General features: G+C 37.7%; 1 protein-coding gene across 9 annotated transcripts in view; it reads left to right on the top strand.

The window, feature by feature from the left end:
* MPP4 (MAGUK p55 scaffold protein 4) overlaps nucleotides 1-23,168 on the top strand; it is a 50,624-nt gene extending 27,456 nt beyond the window's left edge. For 4 of the 9 annotated variants that reach the window (XM_087949501.1, XM_087949496.1, XM_087949498.1 and 1 more), the window contains 8 exons: nucleotides 998-1,012; nucleotides 2,267-2,305; nucleotides 13,229-13,399; nucleotides 13,702-13,782; nucleotides 14,608-14,701; nucleotides 15,842-15,950; nucleotides 18,776-18,910; nucleotides 21,246-23,168. In XM_087949501.1, the coding sequence (XP_087805627.1) occupies nucleotides 998-1,012; nucleotides 2,267-2,305; nucleotides 13,229-13,399; nucleotides 13,702-13,782; nucleotides 14,608-14,701; nucleotides 15,842-15,950; nucleotides 18,776-18,910; nucleotides 21,246-21,437 (836 nt within the window). In that variant the 3' untranslated portion in view covers nucleotides 21,438-23,168. Of the gene's footprint in view, nucleotides 1-997; nucleotides 1,013-2,266; nucleotides 2,306-13,228; nucleotides 13,400-13,701; nucleotides 13,783-14,607; nucleotides 14,702-15,788; nucleotides 15,951-18,775; nucleotides 18,911-19,258; nucleotides 19,346-21,245 lie in introns of those variants that run through there. The other 5 variants (XM_087949500.1, XM_087949499.1, XM_087949502.1 and 2 more) reach the window with 3 other exon arrangements.
* Nucleotides 23,169-23,583: the final 415 nt, after the last annotated feature.

Genomic DNA, 23,583 nt, shown 5'->3' with positions numbered 1-23,583 from the left:
CAGCCGGCTGGTCTCCTCCTTCTCTGCCTGTTTGTTCTGTATGGCCGAGGAGGAGACCAGCTGAGAAGCACGCTGCCAGGTGGGGGCCACGCAGCGCAGGGCAACACGCCACCACCCAGCCCTGGCGAGGGAAAGCAGTGGGCGTTCCCCGGGCGGTGGCCTTGGCCCCGCTACCAGGGAAGCGGCTGCCCAGCTCCGTGTTGTGTGTGCAATTTTTGGCGCGCGCGCGGGTCTCTTTGGCCGGCCCCAATTTTTTTTTCAGAGGGGAATATTTTTTTTTCAGAGGCGGGCCGTATTAAAATGACCAACGGGCCGGATGTGTCCCGCGGGCCGTAGTTTGCCCACCCCTGCACTAAATACACATCGAGATAAGGGGAAGGGTTCTAAACTCCCTTATCTATCCCTGTATGCCCGAGGGACCTCTGACGCTGCTTTGAACTCCTACAGGAATTGTCTCATGTCAATAAAGGTTTCCTTTTGATATGTTTGGTTTTCAGAAGTTCATTCTTGTTAATTGAATGGGAAAAAGTTCTGTAGCCTGACAATAGGGAAGTTTTTTGAGTGATTGATTGTAGAGCCATGTCTGCAATAGACTGATGTGACAGAGACCTTCAAACCTGTAAATGGGGACCTTGGCAAGGATTGCATGTGTGAAAATATTCTATTCTTAGAAGTAACACGTAAACTGTACAGTATAGTAGACATGGCTGCTGCATAATTAGAGATTTCCCCTCTTGGGCTCTCTTTTCCTCTGCTACTCAAAACCTGACACTGATTTTGTGCAATTCCCCCAATAAGGGTTTTATCTATATAGATTTTATGTTCTCATGCTTCTTGCTGCTGCTACTTATTTGTGTGTGCTTTTTGTACAAATTGCCAATGTTATGCTGGTCTGATCATACTGAATAATTTGCATGCTTTTCTGCTTTATATCATGAGTGGACTGAACTATTTTAACTTGATGTTTCCTATTGTTTCATTTTACGCAACATAACAGAGGAACTTAAAGAAGGTAGTTTAGCTTTTTATTTTATAGACTTTAAATTAGAGGCAACTGATTACTTCATGAAAAAGTGATATCCTTAATTATCACATCCTGCTAAAAATATTCAGGGTTTGTGTACATTAATTAATATGCTCCTCCAAGCAAAGACAGATGAATGTATGCAAATAACTTAAATTATAGTGTGGACATTAAGGCATGTTTGGAAATGAAACCCTATTTGATCATTTATAAAGAATTCTATTCTAGTTTATTTATAAACTGAATGTAATATTCTTCATATGTGCTGAGATGCTGCACTTCTTTTAATATATCAGAAAGATTTCTTGCTTTGTCCATTAATTATAGAGTGAGGACTGTACTTATGCTCTTATTTCAGCTTTTGTTTTACACACCTGCAAAGATAATCAATACAATATTGATTACCTTTGAAGGTCTGTAAAACAAAGGAAAACTGAAGTAAGATCATAAAGCAGAGTAGCAGTTCCAATCATGGTCATGAAGCAGGAACTATACGTAATAGATTAAATCTCTCCACTGCCCAGAACAGATATAATCATATGATTAATTGACTTTCTTGACATGCCTGCTTTCCTCCAGGTCATTTCTGGCTTTCATTCAGGCCAAGCTATGGAGTTTGAGTCCCTATAGGGAAAATATTAATAAATAAAGCTCTATATAATAACAAATTACACAGGGTGAAAATTAGTGAACCACCAGGCAGTGTTAACCCTTATGGAACTGGCACGTTTATGGCTTTGGAAATCAGTCTCATTCAAGAAGCTTCTTCAGTTCAATTCTTTATTTTCTGGGGAAAATATTATAATAATAATATTGCCTTTTGGAAAAGCACCTTTAGGACAACCATGACCTGATGATTGAGGATGTCTATAGACATGCTTACTGCAAATGGATCCTATATATTGTGTTTCATATATGTTGATCCAATGTATACTTTAGAAAACTATTGTTCACTATGAATAACAAACCTAAAGAAAAATCAAAAGAGGGTGTTATCTTTATTTGATATCACTGAATAATTTGACAATATTTTAAAAATCAAATGCTTAAGTTTTATAATTGAAGGACTTCTGTTGCTTTCACCTTTTTTTAAAGGCCTGTTTTGAACACAGAGTTCATAAATTAGTATTTTCCTTTTGCTGGTAATATTACAAATTAAAATTATATTTCTTGTATATGAAAGTCTTAAGGATATTGCTCCATTTCTTATTTTTTATTTTGTATCTCTATCTCTCATTTCAGAAGAAGAATTCATTGGATCTGGTCAGCCAGTGTTCATTAGTACGTAGCCAGTTTTGCAATTGGAGAATTGTGTTCAGGGACACCGAGCTACTAAATAGTTTATATCTAATGCATTGTATTGGTGCTTTCTTCTTGACTACTGTATTCCTTTACTTACTTCTGCTTTGTTATTGTTATGTAGGCTTCAAAAAAGCCAAATGAAGTACTCTTTTGAAGTCCTACATATCCACTAAAACATTTGTGTCTAACAGCTTAGTTAGAAAGACATATGAGTTCAAGGGAAGCCACTGATAAATCAAGAGAATTTTATTACTGGTTGGTTTCTAAAATAAAAACAATGGACATGTGAAAACTGTCAAGTTAGAGCTGTTGCAAAATACATTAGCTGAATTGCTAGATCTTAGTTAGATAAATTTAATAGAGGCCAGGGATTCTGAAAAACCGTAAGAATCAGACAAATACATTCTGTATCTCGTTTTACAACTTCAGTCTTTTAGTTAGTATCAAATGGTCCAAAAATAAGTCATTCCTTATGAAGTGAAGTGGTTGGTAATAGCCATGGACAGATGTAACAAAATCCCTTGCTTGTGTTGTATATTTCTGTTCCAAAACAAAAGGAAGAAAGGACAGCTTTAGCAGCGAAAAAAAATTGGGCAATAGACAGAATGTCCAAACGAAGGATTGAGGATGAGGGATAGATTTACTAAATGTAGTGGCTTAGACAGACTTACAGACAATTGTTTGAACTATGGCCTTGACCTGACTGAAATGGTAATCTTTTGCTGCCCTTTCCCCATAGGGGATTTCCTAAACTGAGTCACTTGGTGCTAACACAGAACTAAAATTAGGCTTCTGCACATGAGGTTTTTTATCTGGATCAACTGTGCTTACTTAATGATATGTAATTTTTATGATGTTGGGATTCTGTATTTTCATAGCAGTATAATTCCATTACACTTGTTGAAATAAGCAATAAAATCCAAAAACATCCACTCACAACAAAGCAAGTGGAAACTTCCATGATTGAATGATCGTGCATAAACCTTCCCCCACAGAAAGGTTTATTAGTTCAGAAAAACCCAATCGATTGCAAAATACAACTCACAAGTATATCTGGCTTCTTTCCAACAATAAAAATATTTAACATATAACATTTTGCAACCCATTCATGGAACCAAAAAGCTGCTGCCTTAATCTGCCACCAACCCCCCAGGACCATCCAAACCAAATCTTCTCCTCTTCCTCCCATTATTCTCTTCCTGCCCTAATTTTTCCCAATATAACTCTGTTTAATTGATTAACTGATCTTACTAAATGATTAATTTTTACAATTATTTATCATTAGTGAGTAATATATTATTATAGATTATCATAGACTAGTGGTTATTGATTAGTTTGGTTAACTATTTTGAATATTACCAGTAGTATGATTAGTAAGTTTAGTTCAAATTAATGATTAGGACAATTAATTGACTAGTGTGTTTATTGATTAGTGTAATTAATTATTAGGGTGATTATTGATTAGTTACATTAATTGACTAGTGTGATTAGTATAATAGACTGTTTGGCACGATATTACTTTATTAATTACCACAATACCTTTTTTGATTGAACAACCTAATCAACAAACCATCTCAACAAACCCACAATGCCAGGAAAACAATCCAATGTCAAACCTCAACCTAAAAAGAAAGAAACACCTACTAAAGAACCACAAGACTCTTGCTCTTGCCTTATTTGTAAGGAATCTTTAAAGGAGAATGAAGATTACATCAAATGTTCTCTTTGTAACAATTACACTCACCATAATTGCTTAGGATTACCCAAGCAAATGGCTCTATTCCTAAAAACATCTGCCAATGCTTTTCCATATTTCTGTTTGCCATGCAGACCCAAACTAGAAAAATACATTACCCTGTTTGAAAGAGTCGATACCATTGAAACACGTATAACATCCCTTAATACCATTGTAGCATCCCTGGACACTTTACAAAGTAGATTTGCAAACTTTGAAGAAAAAGAGACAGCACTAAAAAATGAACATCAAACATCTACAGACCATATCTCTACTCAGCAACCGCAACCAAAACCCAATCCACAAAAAAACCCCAAATCCTACAAATATTGATATCCCCATCCTTATCAAAGAAGCCGTTGAGCATGAACGGAAGCGACCAAATGCCATCTTATTTGGTCTAGAGGTCAATGACAATGATGACATCTCTAATGTTCGAAACATCATCAGAGAAAATCAAGCATCAACCATCTCCCCTGAAGAAATACTTGATATTACCCGTGTTGGTCCTGAGCTTAAAAACAAAGACAGCTTGTTGATCCCATGCCTCTGCAGGGTTGTTTGCAAAAACGAAACAAGCAAACACAAATTCATTTTCTCAATAAATTCACTCGCAAAGAACAACAACCACCTTCGTTCTTGCCCTGATCTAACCTTACAGCAACGTGTACGATCCCAGGAGCTACGTTCTGAGCTCAAAAGATTACATGAATTAGGTAATACAAATCTATACATTGATTACCGTGCTGACTATATCAAAAGCAAGAGCCTCAACCCACGTCACAATATCCATCACCCAAACATCCAACGTTAGGGATGCATGCCCCTTACTTCCTCCAGACCCACTGCTTCATATCTTAAATGCAAACTACTTAATGCAAGAAGCCTCGCAAATAAAATGCATGAATTCCTCATCCTTCTAAGCTCAACCACATTTGACATTATATTTGTCTGTGAGACATGGTTAAATGCATCTTTCCCAGACTCCATTACCACTACAAGAGAATATCAAGTTTTTCGGTCAGATCATAAAATCCGTAGAGGTGGTAGAGTTGCTATATTCTGTAAAAAGTCTCTAACTCTAAAAGAGATCCAAATTATACAAGAGCTTGCTCTTCCCGAGACCATCATCTGTGAACTGTCCTTAAACATCTCAATCCGCTTCTTACTTTGCTATCGTGCCCCTGACTATGATATAATTCATGCAAACAAGCTAACTTCACTACTGACATGGGCTGCCTCCTGCCCACACCCTCTCATTTTTCTTGGTGACCTCAACTTACCTCGTATAAATTGGACACTAAATGAATGTACATCTGAACCCATTCATACAACCCTGTACAATGCCGTTACCACACTAGGACTGGAACAACTAGTAACCAACAACACTAGACTTGACAACTGCCTCGATCTCATCTTCTGCAACAGTTTGAATTCAATTTGTTAGGAATAACATAGGTTACCTAACGTAGTTTGGGTAAAATAATATATATAGACTATGATAGTGAATTTAAGTGTGTGTCACTTTAACTGCAAAGCTTGTAATTTTGGGTGCGGCTGTAAATCGCCATAAGAGGGAGCAAGAGAACTGGATTGATTGCTGGCTTACTGGATTGCTTGCTGATGATGATGGATTGTTAACTGCGTGTTCTTTGCTGTTGCTGAAGAAAGAAAGGAGGTTTTACTTCTTCATATCTCTACTGCGAAGAGATATATTACTGGACTGATATTTGTAAGTTTAATGACCTCTTTTTCGACACTGGACTTTGCAACTGAATAATCCCCGGACGGACTGAACTAGTGTATGATATATGGACTGATTGACTATGCTAAATACTATTACTGGAATAAACTATTTAACTAGCACAGTGTATCTGTTTTACTGAGTGTAAACTACAAAAACGTTTATATCACATATTTGCCTGCCTGCCTGACTGCCGTGCAGGTTCTGCTAGGGTGTATATCCCTAACACTGGTTATGGGCCCAGCTGCACAGTCAGACTAACCAGGATATAACAGGCTTATATAAAGTGAGAGTTTGTGTAGTTACACAATACTGTAAACAGACAGCTGTGTTTTATTAATTATAGTTTAATATCCAGAAAAAGATGGCACAAGTCAATTTACAAAGTTTGTCTCTAATATCCAAACTGGATGGAACAAACTATGTTTCATGGTCTATGAAATGTAGCCTACTACTATGCAGAGAAGGTTTGTGGAGTATAATTCAAAACCCACCAGAGGTAGATGCTTGGGATCCGGAAGATGAGGATGATGCCCAGAAAATACAAGAATATAAACTGAAGAATGAGCAAGCTCTCTGTATAATAGGACTGACACTCTGTGACCAGCAGCTTGTCCATATTCGTGGAGAAGAAACAGCTGTGAAATGTTGGGAGAATTTAAAGAAGATTTATGTTCGAGACAGTGTAGGAGCACATATAAATCTTACACGGAAACTGTTCAGAACACATTTTCAAAAGAATGGAGACATGTTGGCTCATATAAACACAATGAAGAGAATTTTTCAAGAACTGCATGAAAAAGAACTTATCTTCACAGAACTCCATCAGGTTTATATAATTTTGTCTTCATTAGATGAGAGCTATGACGACTATGTAACTTCGCTGGAAGTACTGCCAAAAGATAACCTCACATTAACTGACATTACTGGCAGATTAATTGAAGAAGCCAGGAGAAGGCTTGAAAGGGAGCAACTCAGAAGGGAGCAACCAACACAAGATAAAGAATCTACGACAGCCTATACAATTAGAAAATGTTTTAATTGTGGAGGAAAAGGACATTTGGCTAGATTCTGCAAGAAAGGAAAACGCCACAATGCCAGCCAGAATGCTAAAAAGCATCAAAAGGATGAAAAATGCATAGAGTTAGCCATGTACAGCAACGAAACTGTGAATAATAATTTATGGGTTGTAGATAGTGGAGCATCGCACTGCATAACGAAAGATAAGAAAAGATTTGTTAAGATGTCCACAAGTTCACAGCAGATATCGTTAGCTAATGGCTGGAAAATGAAAGCAAAAGGTGAAGGTACTGCACATTGTTCTTGCATAAAAGAAAATGTAAAAATGTTATATGTACCACAACTTAAGTTTAATTTGCTTTCAGTTAGAGTTTTGGTTAAACTAGGTTATGTAGTTACCTTTAGGGGAGAAAACTGCATAATAGAAAAGGAAGGTAAAAAAGTGACTGCAACTTTAAAAGGTGAATTGTATGTGTTAAATGATAATTCATTAGAGGTAGTTAACACAGTGTATAATAACGTTAAACCTCATGATGAATGCATACATTTGTTACACAGACGTTTAGGGCATATAAATTTTAAAATGCTCAAACAAACAGTTGAACTGTCTGAAGGTATAAAACTGAAGCCTTGCAGTAAGTATTTGCACTGCAATGCTTGTAGTCAAGAAAAAAGCAAGGTAATACCAGCAAATAGAATAAATGGATTTAAGACAAAGGAACCTCTAGAGGTCGTATTGCTGATATTATAGGTCCTAAAAAACCAAGTGTGGGAGGTGCTCATTATATATTAAGTATAATGGATCATTATTCCAGATATGGTTTCTGTTATTTAATGAAGAGTAAAACGGAAACATATCAGAATTTCTTTAATTGGTTGAAGTTTGCAGAAAGAAAAACTAAAAGGAAACTAGTAACTCTTGTAACTGATAATGGTACGGAATTTATAAACAATAAATTCCAAAATAGACTGAAGATGGCAGGTGTTGAACATAAAAAGTCTGCACCATATAGGCCACAATATAATTCCTTTATAGAAAGACGAGGCCAAACAATACAGGCAATGGTTCGTACTATGTTGTCGGATTCAGGATTACCTGAAACTTTGTGGGGAGAAGCAATAATGTGTGGTAATCATATATTGAATAATGTTGTTAACTCAACAACAGGTGAATTACCATTCACATGGTGGCATGGTAGAAAACCTGACCTAAGCTACATGCACACATTTGGAGCACCAGCATGGGTGCATATTCCTACACAATTGAGACACAAGGGTCAGCATAGGGCTAAAAAGTTATTCTTTGTAGGTTATGAATCTAATCACAAATCATACAGATTCTGGGGGAAAAGTACACCTAGAGTTTACTGTAGTGCTAGTGCACAATTCCTAGAACATGTAGGATGGGAAAAACTGGAACAAGATTCAAGTAAGGAAGTAATCATAGAAACCTACAAAAGACCAAAATCACATATCAGTAATAAGAAGAGTACAATTAAAGAGGAAGTACAGGAAGAGCACATAGGACCAGAAGAGGAAGAAATAGGACCAGAACAGGAAGAAATAGATAACCAGGAACAGGTAGTACATGAAAGTCCACCTGTAAGCCCTGTAATACCTAGACGATCAACACGTGAAACCAGACCACCTGATAGGTACCAAGCAAGTGTAGTTTGCCAAGTTAGTAAAGTTCCAACTACTGTTGAAGAACTTAGAATGTATCCAGTAAAGGAACAGGAAAATTGGCAAAGAGCAATGGAGAAAGAATTAAATTCATTAAAACAAATGGAAGTTTATGAAAATGTTAAATTACCTCCAGGTGAAAAGTCCATTGGCTGTAAATGGGTATTTAAATTAAAAACAGGTAAAAATGGGACTGTTACCCATAAGGCTAGGTTGGTAGCTCAAGGATTTAATCAAACTGCATGTGATTATGATGAAGTATTTGCACCGAGTCTAAAAGCAACAACCTTGAGAGCAGCTTTAGTGTGGGCAGCTAAGAATAACTATATCACTTAGATGTAGAAACTGCCTATCTGCATGCACCATTGCAGCACACTATATACTTAAAGAAACCTATAGGAATTAATGATGATAAAAAGAATAATGACTGTTGGAAGCTGAAAAAGAGTCTCTATGGATTAAAACAATCTGGTTACGAATGGAACCAATATATTGTTAAGGAGTTAAACAATATAGGGTTTAAAGCAGGTTTAGCTGATCCATGTGTATTTAAGAGAGAGACAAATGGAATAGTGTCATTATTATTGTTGTTTACAGATGATATTGCTTTAATTACAAAAACTAATAATGAAGCTACTGAAATAACATCATTATTAGGTAAGAGGATAAAATTAAAGCAATTAGGAGAGATAAAACAGTATCTAGGATTGACAATAAATAAAACCAAAGGTGGCTATAAGATATCTCAAGAGGATAAGATTTATCAATTACTAAAAACATACAAGATGGAACTTTGTAAACCGGCTAAAACTCCAATGAGTCAGGAATTTGGCCACACTGATGCTCAAAGTCCAAAATTCAATAAGAATATCTATCAATCACTAATTGGTAGTTTATCGTATATTAGTAATTGGTCAAGGCCAGACATTGCCTATAGCGTTAATCAATTGGCAAGATTCAACGCTGAACCCACTGAACAACACTGGCAAGCAGAAAAACGTATATTAAGATATCTTAAAAGGACAATGCACTATGCATTGTATTTGGAGCCAAAAGATGATCTGATTTTAAGTGCATATGCTGATGCAAGTTTTGCAAAAGACATAAACACTAGGAAATCAACTTCAGGTACCGGCTATACTGTTAGGAAAAGCACTGATTGGTTGGAGGTCAATTAGACAGCAACACATAAGTATGTCCACAATGGAAGCAGAATTTTCATGTCTATCTTTATTATGTACTGATTTAATTCTGTATAAACAGTTGTTATTAGATATGGGAATAACTGTTAATGATTCTATTGTAGTTTATGAGGACAATCAAGCAGCCATACGGTTGGCTACGAATATTGCTGTGAAAACGAGATCTAAGCATACAGATCTAAGATATCTGAATGTAAGACAATCTGTAAAAAATGGTTTAATAAGATTGGAATATTGCATGACTGAAGAAAATATTGTTGATCAGTTTACAAAAGCCCAAGGTTCAGTCAAACACAAAGAATGTTGTGATAACTATGGTTTAAAGATGTAAATAGATATATATATTATTATATCACCCAAAAGGGGAGTATGTTAGGAATAACATAGGTTACCTAACGTAGTTTGGGTAAAATAATATATATAGACTATGATAGTGAATTTAAGTGTGTGTCACTTTAATTGCAAAGCTTGTAATTTTGGGTGCGGCTGTAAATCGCCATAAGAGGGAGCAAGAGAACTGGATTGATTGCTGGCTTACTGGATTGCTTGCTGATGATGATGGATTGTTAACTGCGTGTTCTTTGCTGTTGCTGAAGGAAGAAAGGAGGTTTTACTTCTTCATATCTCTACTGCGAAGAGATATATTACTGGACTGATATTTGTAAGTTTAATGACCTCTTTTTCGACACTGGACTTTGCAACTGAATAATCCCCGGACGGACTGAACTAGTGTATAATATATGGACTGATTGACTATGCTAAATACTATTACTGGAATAAACTATTTAACTAGCACAGTGTATCTGTTTTACTGAGTGTAAACTACAAAAACGTTTATATCACATATTTGCCTGCCTGCCTGACTGCCGTGCAGGTTCTGCTAGGGTGTATATCCCTAACACAATTTATGGAATACAAATTAATGAACCCTTTTCCAACAGTGACCAGAGCATGATTGACTTTAGTCTCAACATATGTCCTCACAAAAATCACCATAACGACAGGATCCCCAATTATAACTTCAAAAAAGGCAACTATGATCTTATAGACAACGATCTCTCATCTCTTGATTGGCAAATTCTATTCACTGGATGCAATACTGTTGAAGACCACTACAACATATTTTTACTTGAAGTCAAAAGAGTCATCAAACTATATGTAGCAATAACAACTCCCAAAACCAGGAAAAACATATTACCCACAACAATAAGGAAGCTCCAATACAAAAAAAAATCCCTTTGGGGGAAAAACAAACCTGGTCACGTTGTCAACTTTAAAAGCCAATACAAAAATTTATGCTACCAGATAAAAGACTGAATGTACCAATTATCACACTAAACAAGAGGAAAACCTTCTACGCACCAATTCCACCCACGCTTTCTACAATTTTGTAAACAACAAACTAAAAGACTCAAGGTCCATCCCACCCCTAAAAGAACCAAATGGTAAAGACTGCAAAGATGACACCATTAAAGCCTCTTTAACACATTCTTTGGCTCAGTATTTGTAAACAGCAATGGATCATGCCCAATATTTCCTAGTCGAACCACAGCCAACTACAATGATCTAATACGTATCGATTTTACAGAAGACAATGTTGAAAAAGCACTATGCAATCTAAAACCATCTTTATCTATTGGACCAGACGGAGTTTGTGCCTACTTCTTTAAAAAGCTATTCACTGCCATAGCTGAACCTCTAAGCATAATCTTTGAAAAATCTTTCAGGACCAGCTCCTTGCCAAATCTATGGTCACTAGCCACAGTCATTCCCATCTTTAAAAAGGGAGACCCCAGCCTAGTTGAAAATTACAGACCAATCTCTTTATGCTGCGTCACCTGTAAAGTTATGGAATCAATTATTAACCAATCCATTATCCTCCACTTAGAGACAAACAACCTACTCTCTAACAAACAGTTTGGTTTCAGAAGGAAACTGTCCTGTAACCTGCAACTCTTGCACTGCAAAACATATGGACTACACAACTCGATCAGGGCAAAGCAATAGACGCAATTTACATAGACTTCTGTAAAGCCTTTGATTCAGTGGTACACGACAAACTACTCCTAAAACTAAGGTCTTATGGTATCTCTGGATACCTGCATAACTGGATAGAAGCATTCCTGTCAAACAGACAACAAATGGTCAAAATTGGGAGCGTCCTATCAAATCTTGTACCTGTCAACAGTGGTGTCCCCCAAGGCAGTGTTCTAGGACCAACTCTCTTCATACTCTATATTAATGACCTCTGTGATTATATTAAGAGCAACTGCGTTCTTTTCGCTGACGATGTAAAGCTATTCAACACCACTGACAATGCTGCTACTCTTCAAAAAGACCTCGACTATGTGTCAGAATGGTCAAACAAATGGCAACTTCAAATCTTAACAAATAAATGCTCTGTCTTACATATTGGCAAAAAAAAATATCAAAAAATAAAATACAAGCTGAATAGTCAAGACCTTGTTGATGATCCAAACTCTGTCAAGGATCTTGGAGTACTCATCTCTAATGATCTAAGTGCTAGAGCCCACTGTAACTACATAGCCAAAAAGGCATTAAGAGTTGTTAACTTAACCCTGCGTAGCTTTTTCTCCGGTAATATCACTCTATTAACTAAAGCATATAAAACATTTGCTAGACCAATGCTTGAATACAGCTCATCAGTTTCGAACCCGCATTACATATCTGATATTAATACAATTGAGAAAGCCCAGAAATATTTTACGAGAAGAATCCTCCACTCCTGTAGTTGTAGCAGAATACCTTATGCCACCAGACTTGAAATTTTAGACCTAGACAACCTAGAACTACGCCACCTTCGGTTCGATCTAAGTATAGTATATAAAATTATACATTGCAATGTCCTACCTATCAATGAATACTTCAGCTTCAACCAAAACAATACAAGAGCACAAAATAGATACAAACTAAAAATAAACCACACCAAACTTGATTGCAGGAAATACGACTTCAGCAACAGAGAAGTCAATGTCTGGAATACTCTACCTGACTCTTTGGTTTCTTCCCCAAACCCCAAAATTTTCAACAGTCTACTATTGACCTCACCCCTTTTCTAAGAGGTCTGTAGGGGGCATGCATAAGCACACCAAAACGTGCCTACTGTCCCTGTCCTATTGTTTCTTTTTTTTCTTATTCGTATCCATTTCATGTATTTATAACCATGTTTATACTTATACCTGCTATCTAATAATTGTTTGACAAAATAAATAAATAAATAAATAAAAATAAATAAACTTATTCTACTTAATACGCCCAAGTAGCAAACATGGTACTTGTGTTCCTTATCTCCTCCAGAGAATCTGTTTTTTTTGGTTTTTTTTGCTGTTAACCAAGTGGACAGAATAAGGGAATTTTGGGGTTTTAGGGAGGATTAGAAATCCAAAAATTTGGAATGAACTCTGAAAGGGAACATCTGAAATGCCCCAAACACTGCAGGCTAGCCATATAGTTCAGTGATCAGTTTCTAAAGATCTGTATTTGTTTCTATTTTTCAGCTGGGTTCCGAAGAAGTATGCGTCTGTGCCGTAGGAAATGCAACTACAGACACCTGGCATGTCACACACATTGTCTTAACAGTTGCTACTGTGCTGCGACAGTACCTTATGAAGAGGTGGTGAGATATCAAAGGCAACCAGGTGATCGAAACAGATTAATTGTACTAATAGGTAAGTAGCAACAATTAAACTGTTCCTTGTTTAAAAAGTGATTACTGTGGCCAAAAAAAGAATGCATAAAAGAGAGAAAACTTGCATTAGTTCAAGGAAAAATAATCTCATCATAGTACAGTTATTTTTTTAAAATGCAAGTGTATCACATCTTTGCACAACTGGGTCATAATTTAGTGACTTTGATTTGTAATCTTTGTCTAAATTTCTTCTATGGAAAATGTCATTATTCTATTGTATGTAATTGTGGTATAGAATTTTTATTCGGTGCATTTTTATTCAATCATTTCTTTCATACTTAGGTCCTTCAGGTGTTGGAGTGAATGAACTACGGAGACAACTTATTGGTATAAATCCTCACTTGTTTCGAAATGCAGTGCCACGTATGTGATACTTTAAATCTTAAAGCATACATGGAAGGACATGGAATTTCACTAATTGTGGTCTTTGTATTAGCCTTTCATTATTTATAGTTACCAGACTTTTTCACAAATTAAGAGAGGATTGAGAAGGGTGTATCTCTCACTTTAAGACAGATTTGGAAATCTAAGGACACTTTCACATACCATCGTTCTCAGTACCCCAACCAGTTTAAATAAGATTTTTGTGTAAAAGAAGTTTCTTAATACACCCTAAAGTCAAAATCTTTCTCATTACGAGATTAGATAGTTATGATTGCTACCTAAATAAAAAGGAAACTAATGGTCTTGCAATTTTCCCTACCAGTACTATTAATTCTACAATAGCATGATGTAATTACTTCTTATTACACTTTCAAAATTGGAAGCAAATACAATCGGTACATCTTTAAGAATTGCTCGGGTGGAATCAGTTACAAGCACAACAACATGTTCACTGTCTTACACTTAAAACAGGACAAATGTGAATACTGATCTGTCATAGTTATAATTTAATAAATAAATTAGCTTAAAAGGAGTCTTCATCATTTTTTTTCCTTGGTGGTTGTATCTAGTGTAACTTCTGGAGATTCTGATTCTGGGGGACAGCTTTCTCAGGTATGCACATCAGGATTCATGGATTTGGATTTTACAAAAAGAGGACCCTCTGGAAAGGAATGTTTTTTATCTATGCATATACCAAATAAACAGCCCAATATAACGTTAAGTACTTAGCTTGACACTAAAAGTATGTTCCAGTAACTATTTAAAAGTATTGCAATAACCATAACGTGTCCTTTTTAAAAACAGATACAACCCGTGCTCAAAAGAGCTATGAAGAGAATGGTCGAGAATATCATTATGTACCAAAGGAAACATTTGAAAATATGGTGTATAATTACAGGTAATTTGTATTTAGATTCACATTTTTTTCTTTCATCAAATTTCAAAATTCTGTGCCCAGATAGCAGGATAGCCAGTCAGCAGAATTCAGAATTTATTTCTGCCACTGTTTTCTTATTTTACAAATAAAAATGTCCTTTTATACATGAAATATTATTTATTTAATTAATGTTGTACTAGCATTCACTGTGGTAAATATGTAATGAGAAAGACAAAGTTGAGCCGTGAACATGCTAGGAATTTGAAAACATAGAATATCGAATAATAGAGTTGGAAGGTTCCTCAGAGGTCTTCTAATCCAACCCTCTCGAGCAGAAGACCCTGTGCCATTTTAGACAAATGGTTGTCCAGTCTCTTTTTGAAAGCTTGGATGGAGCACCCACAACTTCTGAAGGCAAGCTATTCCACTGGTTGATTGCTCTCACTGTTAGGAAATTTCTCCTTAGTTCTAGGTTGCTTCTCTCCTTGGCTAGTTTCCACCCATTGTTTTTTGTCTTGCCCTACGGTGCTTTGGAAAATAGTTTGACCCCCACATCTTTGTAGGAGCCCCTCAAATATTGAAACAATGCTATAATAATCTTCCAGTTTGGAGTTGAAAATCTCATTATTGCTAGAATTTAAGTAATCTGAGGATTGTCTGTTTCTTCCCTAAACAAATAAATCACCTTCCCTTATATATATATTCAGTGTTTCACAGTAGAAACCCAAGAAGTTGCTACAAGGTTCATTGGATAGGAATTTACTCTTTATCTCACCTTGTTGAAAACACAGCAATTTGCATATTCATAATCTCCTTCAGTCATTAAATAAACCTCCAATCTACATTAAAAAGCAAGCAAAAATAGTGTATGTTTGCAGTAGACAGAGCTGTTATCTTACATCTATCCCACATACATATATGCAGACGTTGCTGCAATAAGAGGTAGAAAAAAAGTGACAGCACTGATTCCAAGTAAGAGTATGGCAGGACTTTTCTTGTCTCCCTAAATACGTAAACAAGACTGCTGCCCCTTCATATTCTGCTTGAATTGAGGTGCATAGTTTCTCCTGCATTATTAGAAAGATATTCATTGTGCAATCTCTTTTAGAAGTCCTTACTTTGAAATATGCTCATCTCCCTCTCTACTTACCACATTTGCAGAATGTTGGAGTATGGAGAGTACAAGGGACACCTCTACGGGACAAGTATTGATGCAGTACATGCGGTGCTTGATGAAGGGAAGATCTGCATAATGGATTTAGAGCCTTACGTGAGTCACAGAAAACCCCTAACATTGAAGGTTTTAGCAATCAATCTTGACTCTATCCTTAAAAAGTTCTTTGTTCTTTTTTTCTGGCAATTGTTTGTTTGCTTGATAGTTTTTCTAAGTACATTTATTTACATGGTTGGGTAAATAAATGTTTACTGTCAATATGTCAGGAATAGAAATAATAATTTATTTAAATATTTCAATGTATACAATATTTCTAACATAATTAGAATAGTTTCCCAACAAAATATGAGCTAAAAATTATTAGTGATACCATTTTATCCTAGATATTCTGGAATTATTATAAATTCTAAAACTAGCCCTACTACCGTATATACTCGAGTATAAGCCGAGTTTTTCAGCCCATTTTTTGTACTGAAAAAAAACCCCTCGGCTTATACTCGAGTCAGATTCCCCTCTGAAAAAAAAATGGTGTGGAGCTCCGGAGCTGGGCAGCCGCTTCCCTGCTTCCGTGTTTCCTTTGCAACTTTTAAGCATGGGGGTAATCGGAAGCAGAAAAGTTCTTGCATGAGGATATATTGTTTTTTCTTTTTTAAACTGTTTTTAGGGGGGGGGGAAAGACCCACCGCCATGTGGGAATGCTCAGACACGAAATCTATCCGCCCGAAAATAAGTGTGTGTGTGTGTGTGGGATTTTTAACAGAGGGAAGATGTAGGGAGAAGGCAAAAGCGACGGAAGATCCTTCAGGGGAAACTGAGGGGGAGACTCACCCTTGGTCCAGATGAGCCCCCTTCCCCGCCCCTAAGGAAGCAGAGGCAGCCAGCAAGGGCAGGCAAGCCCCACTTCACGGACTCCGTCCGTCCTCGCTCCCACCCACCCACCCACCCACCCACCCAAAGCCACGAAGTCCCCCAATCGCGCAGCCCAGAATCGCCCTCCCCTCAGGGGGCAGCAAGGACGCCCGGTGTTTCCCGAGACAAGAAGCTCCGCCATGCAATGAAAGCGCCCTGACTCTAGGCTCGCGGCTCAGAAAACAACGCGAGCCGAGGTCGCCGCTCCGCTCAGTTCGTTCAGCCCCAGCTGCCAGTCGCTCGGGAGGGGGAGGAGGTGGTGGGCGGCTCGCGTTGTTTTCTGAGCTCTAGGCTCAGAAAACAACGCGAGCAGAGTCGCGGCTCCGCTCAGCTTCGTTCCTCCTCCTCCTCCCGAGCGGACTGAAAGCAGCTGGGGCTGAGGAAACGAAGCTGAGCAGAGCCGAGCGACCTCGCGCGCGTTGTTTTCTGAGCCCGTGAGCCTAGAGCTCAGAAAACAACGCGAGCCGCCGCCACCACCTCCTCCCCTCCCCGAGCGGACTTAAAGCAGCTGGGGCTGAGGAAACGGTTGAGCGGAGCCGAGCGACCTCGGCTCGCGTTGTTTTCTGAGCCTAGAGCCTAGAGCTCAGAAAACAACGCGAGCCACCACCACCACCTCCTCCCCTCCTCCCGAGTGGACTGAAAGCAGCTGGGGCTGAGGAAACGAAGCTGAGCGGAGCCAAAGCGACCTCGGCTCGCGTTGTTTTCTGAGCCCGCGAGCCTAGAGCCAGGGCGCTTTCATTGCACGGCGGAGCTTCTTGTCTCGGGAAACACCGGGCATCGTTGCTGCCCGAGGAGGGCGATTCTGGGCTGCGCAATTGGGGGACTTCGTGGCTTTGGGTGGGTGGGTGGGAGCCAGGACGTTGACTTTAAGCGCTGCCGACCAAGTATTTCACAAATACCAGTGGGACCTCCATCCACCACCACCCCTCCCTCTTTTGCCTCCTTCCTTCTGATCAATCAGGTTTTCCCAGTATTTGCTCACAGCTGCGTGCTAGGCATTGAACGCGGGGATTTCTAATTCCCCTTATACGCGCGTGGATATGCCACGGGGCGTTTTCTTCCAAACGCCCCACGGGCAGAGAACACTGACTTTCATGATAGTGAGATCATTTCAAATTAATTGATTCACTAACCCAAAGAAGAAGATGTTGATGACAGTGGGAGGCAGGGTCACTCTCCCTTGCACGAAAAAGCAAGAGCCGTTCTATAATCTCTCTCTCTCCCGTAATACAGTCAAGCCCTTTTCAGCATGTGCGATCCACTCCCCGCTTTTGCACCTTGCAAATGCAAAACCCCGGGATTTTGTGTTTGCAAGGTACAAAGCTGCGGCGGCAGATCGCGCGTGCTGGAAAGGGCTTGACTGTATTACGGGGAGAGAGAGAGAGAGAAGATCATAAGAACGGCTCTTGCTTTTTCTTGCAAGGGAGAGAGTGACTCCTGCCTCCCACTGTCATCATCATCTTCTTTTGGGTTAGTGAATCAATTAAACCTTTCATGATAGTGATATCGTTTCCCAAATTTCCCTTAAATCAGGGAAGAAATCACAAAAAAAACTTTGGACTGAGAATAAGCCTGTTCCTACGATGCCATTTTTGTTCACTGCAGTGTGAAAAGTGTGAAAAAACACACTTCTTTTTCTTCATCTTCTTGTTCCCTATTTACTGGTCTCTTTCAAAGAGGAAATTGTGAACATCAAACTTATTCTCAACTGTCCTAGTGAAAGTTTTTATTGGTATCTATTTTTATTTTTGAAATTTACCAGTAGCTGCTGCATTTCCCACCCTCGGCTTATACTCGAGTCAATAAGTTTTCCCAGTTTTTTGTGGTAAAATTAGGTGCCTCGGCTTATATTCGGGTCGACTTATACTCGAGTATATACGGTAAGTTGATACACTAAGGTATTTCTGAATTATAGATGTTACCTTTTAATCATTTTTTTATTTTTGATGCAAAAACAGGGCAGAATAAATATAATTTGTACAATTGTTTTTATTTTTTATTTTATCTTGCAGAGTATTCAGTTTGTTCGTACTCATGATCTGAAACCCTACATGATATTTATTAAACCACCAAGTGTGAGCTGCATGAAGCAGACTCGGAAAAATGCTAGGATAATCACTGACTATTATGTGAACATGAAATTTAAGGTAAGATTTGAGAGGAGGAAATTAGCAGTGAGATTTACATGACTTTAGGTTAGCTATACTCACTACTTTGATTTCTTCATCCTATTTCTGGGAGTAAATACTGTCATTTCACTGTTATGAAGGGAAAGTAATTGCAACATTGAATTAATACTTTAATAAGTAAGCGTGGATTCAGAATAATGCACTAATTTTAAGAGCTAATTTTGACCTGATTTAGTTGTATAACATATCAAAATCAGCCTATGAGCCCTTCTCTTTTGCATCTAACTGCAGCACAACTATTACCTGTAACTATTTTCTCTGCTACGTCCTCCTGATATTCCAAAGTGCATTCATGTTTTCCCTTAGTGACAATTTTGTATCAATCTGACATGCTTCACCAACCATTGGTCCAGTAAGATGACTCTTAGGAAATGAGATTACCAGTGCTTTCAGGTACTCCTTTCTTTACATTGGTATTTAAGACCAGCAATTCCTTTGCTAAGTAATGGGGTCATAAAGGGTGATATATGACTGGACCAATTTACAGTGGTAGCTGAAGCAATACCAGTTGCCACCATTAGGTGAATCCTGGAGTCATAGAGGTTCACGGTCATTTGATCACCATTGTGACCACTGCCAGCTTCCCCATAGACTTCACTTGTTGGAAGCCAACAGTGAAGGTCACAAATGGTAATCATGTAAACAAGGATGCTGTGACTGTTTTAATAGCAAGCCAATTGCCAAGTACCTGAATTGTGATCCATGATAATAATCGGGACATTACAATGGCTGAACAATGAGTATCTGTCAAGGGTCGCCTTCATTCAGCCGTTTTAACTTCAGATAGTTGCTGAATGGTTGTAATGAATGAAGCCTATCTTTATTGGCTACTTTAGGTGGTGCAGCCATACAACTTCACCTCCAGTCTCTGAGAACCAGGGCTATTTAGCTTCAAGCAGCAAAATAGCCTACTTTTACTATTTCTTGCACATGCCACATCTCTGGATCAATCTACAGCTTGAAATCTGGACTAGCCTGAGCAGCATCCAACTACGGATTATAGGATGGGAGCTACATGGAGCTATCTCCTACCTGACTGCTTCACTGCTTAACTTTCTTCATACCCATCAGTTGTCAAGGCTGTTTTGCAACACAAGTTTAGCACTCCCCCACAATAGCATAAAATCCAGGTCCCAAAGAAACTCAATCAGTTGATAATTAGGCTCTTTTCGAACATATTGACATTTCTGCAAAACCAGAGTAATTTTAACAGCCTGCCAGTAAAAGCATTTGTCAATGCTTGTCTCCTGCCCCAAACACCAGCCCCCATTTAGGGGAATGATTGGTAAATGTTTTTTTACTAGCTGGTAACTTTCAATAGAATGGGAGGGGGGGAAATATAGGATCCACCAATCCCTACCCTTAACATGACCTGTTTCCTATATATGCATTCCAAATAAATAAATGACAGCATTATTTACCAGTATTGTGTCTGTAAAAGGATTGGTATTATCAATGAGATTTTTCTGTTCCCTCATGAGCTTGCAGTAGTCTTTTAACTAACCATGAGGAAGAAGCCTATATCTCTTTGAGAATGAATTGAGAATTCATCTCTAAAGTCAAAGAACAACAGATCTTTGTTATTAAGTATAAATACCGTGTTTCTCACAAAATAAGGCTGGGCCTTATTTTTTTTTGACCCCCGAAAAAACGGCTAGGCCGTCTTTTCAGGGTGACTTAATTCTCCCCCTTTGCGTTGCTCTAACACCGCGGCAGCAAGGGAGAAGGGAAAGCAATGGTGGCGGAAGGTCTCCCGATATGAAGTGCCCCACCAATGCAGGCAGCACCATATCCGGGAATGCAACAAAAGTACTTCCTAACGGCAAGGCCCCCCCGCCATTCCCCCCCCATTTCGCATGTTCAATATGGGCCTTAATTTGGGGGGAGGGGCTTAATTTGATTTTATGCCAATAAAACATGGGGGGCTTCCTATTGGTGGAGGCCGTATTGTTGGAGAAACACGGTAATCCTTTTCTTCATCCACTTAAGAGTATTTTGATTCCAATTCCATTGATGTTTTTCAAGTCTTTCGTTCTCTTTTAGGGGAGTCAAAATCAGGAATTAGCAGTTTTCTAGGTAGTGCTCAACAATAAATTAATTATGACTTCTTTAATAGCTGCAGAGCATGGCTTATAAAAAAAAAGCAGCAGCAAACTGGAGTTCTTTCATGATATGTAAACAAACGGGCTCAAATTGTCTTCTTTCATGCCTGCTAGCAAGAAAATACAAGATGGAGAAATGAAGCAGTAGGTACAATTATGCCAGCTCATTATTTATTGTGATCTCCCTCCAGGAAGAAGATCTGCAGGAAATGGAAGAGTCAGCTAAAAAAATGGAAACTCAGTTTGGACAATTCTTTGATCAATTGATTGTGAATGACAATTTACAGGAAGCTTGTCTGCAGCTAGTCTCTGCAGTGCACCAAGCCCAGAATGAGCCACAGTGGGTTCCAGCCACATGGATATGCTCAGGCTCCCAGGACTAGCCCGTTTCATGGGATGACAGCAGGGTAATTGTGTGCAAAATCCAGCATTCTGGGGAAGATCCTGCTTTTCTTCCAGAGGGATCAATCCAGCCATCCTAGGGGTGGCAATAATCTTTTGGAACTGGCAATAATCTTTTGGAACTTTCATTGGGTTTTAAGGCTGGGGTTGCTGAAGATATCAATAGAAGATTAACAAAAGCTATTACAAGGTGCAAGTATATTGGTTGCATTTGCCTGTCACCTAAACTAGGGCATAGGCTATATTATTGTTTTAAAGAATAATTTTATGGGGGTACCCAATTCTGGGAGCAGGCCAGATATTAAAATGGTAAGATCATTTCTTTCCCATTTTTCCATCTAGAACAGACACTCCAGGGAACGTTACAACATCCTTAACGTAAACTTGCCTGCAGAAAACTTTAAAAAGCTAAGAATAGGTCTCTCCTGAATTAAGCTATGAACAGTTGTTTAATAAATCACAGAGCACATAATTTATTTTAATTCCTTGCTAATTCATGTGAGCAAATAAAGCAAATAAACCAGGATTATGATTCGTTATGATCCCAAAGAGCTAGGATTTATGAACCAGCATCAATTCTTGGTTAATATTAATTTGTTAAATCAAAATACACGGTTTACTGTATCATAAATGCAGCCACACTTATGTGATATTTTTCACTATTATTTATTAAGTAATTCTAGATCAAAAATATCATTCTGATGGTATAATCGGAAATGAAATTTTGGATTTTTTTTCCTTCTTAAGCGCAGGAGGTGTTGAGGGAATTGTGGCAGTTTTTGACCTACTTTTTGATTTATAGCACATTCCTCCAACAAGAATGAAATCTGGAGAAAATAATTGTTTTTATCTTCCACTGAACTTTCCAATTAGCAAACAGCACACTTCTAGCAGCAATCATATCATAATTACTGTGATATTATTTAAAAATTCCTCCAGCACTCTCTATCTTTGATAGCAAAAGGCACCATTCAAAAAAGATTTGAAAGTGCACCTTGTCCTTTAAATGTCAGGAAAAGTGTGCTTGTTCAAAATGATTAAGACAGAACTGTTTAAAATTAATATAATTAATTATAATTAATATAATTAACTTTATATTATGAAGGATGAAGATTTGGGGAATATATCACTTCTCAAATTTAGTCTATAATTAGGGCTTCAAACTTGATTTATTATACCATTAAGTGTTTAACATATATAGAGGTTGTCAGTAAACCAATGACCCTTAGTGACAAAACATTAAACTATTAGTTATATTTAATTTCTTATAATTTAATGGATTGTTAATATTGTTTTGGTAATTTGTTTCATTTTGTTATTAGTTTTAAATAAACCTCCAAAGCTAAAAACTGTATAAATAAAACTTGAACAAAAAATATCGATCAGGAAGTTTAAATCATCTTGAAAACTGTTAAAATATGACTTTTCAACAAGTCTTGGGGATTAATATTCACTTTGCCTGCCATCTTAGATTTTATAGTTTATAATGAGAGTTATGATGTTTTTACTGATTTTTGTAGGTTTGTGAACTAGAAATGTCAACCCTGGTAATATACTAGTAATGGAAGATAAATAAAAAGTAAGCAAGTGTTTGTCTGCTCAGTGCCCAGCCTATAAGCTTTTTAGAATTTTCTTTTCAGAAAAAAAATTATTGTATTGTAATTACATTGATTTGAATTAAATTGCTTACTAGCCACCTTGGAAAGACTCCATTTGGAAGTCAGGTTATCTATTATTTTCATAAACATATATGATTGTGTCAAATAGTCCACATTTAAATTCCCTGTCATTCTCTTAAATTGGGATAATTGCTGTATAGACTCAGAATTTATGGTAAATACTATCTCTATCTAGAATGCAGTTTCACTACATTCAGTGAGTCCGCTTCTCAGCTGTACAAATTGTAGTCTCCATACTTAGAGGTGTCCTGAACTCAAGTGGAAATAGATTTGCATTAATCACCGGTTTAATTTATTTTAGAAATTACTGCTTATAAGCTTGTGCATATACTGCCCTTGGGTCAAGCTGAGAAAGGCACATAAACAATAAAATTTACAAAAGAGAAACATCCATATAAAACTGATTTAACATTCAATTTTTGTAGCGATGTGTAAAGGACATAAAGAA

This window comes from Notechis scutatus, chromosome 1, assembly GCF_049901735.1.
Source record: "Notechis scutatus isolate UNSWTSFEM ecotype Mainland chromosome 1, rNotScu1.2, whole genome shotgun sequence".
NCBI classification, from domain to species: Eukaryota; Metazoa; Chordata; class Lepidosauria; order Squamata; family Elapidae; genus Notechis; species Notechis scutatus.
The sequence above is the reverse complement of the archived record's forward strand: the minus strand, read 5'-3'. Positions and strand labels throughout refer to the sequence as shown.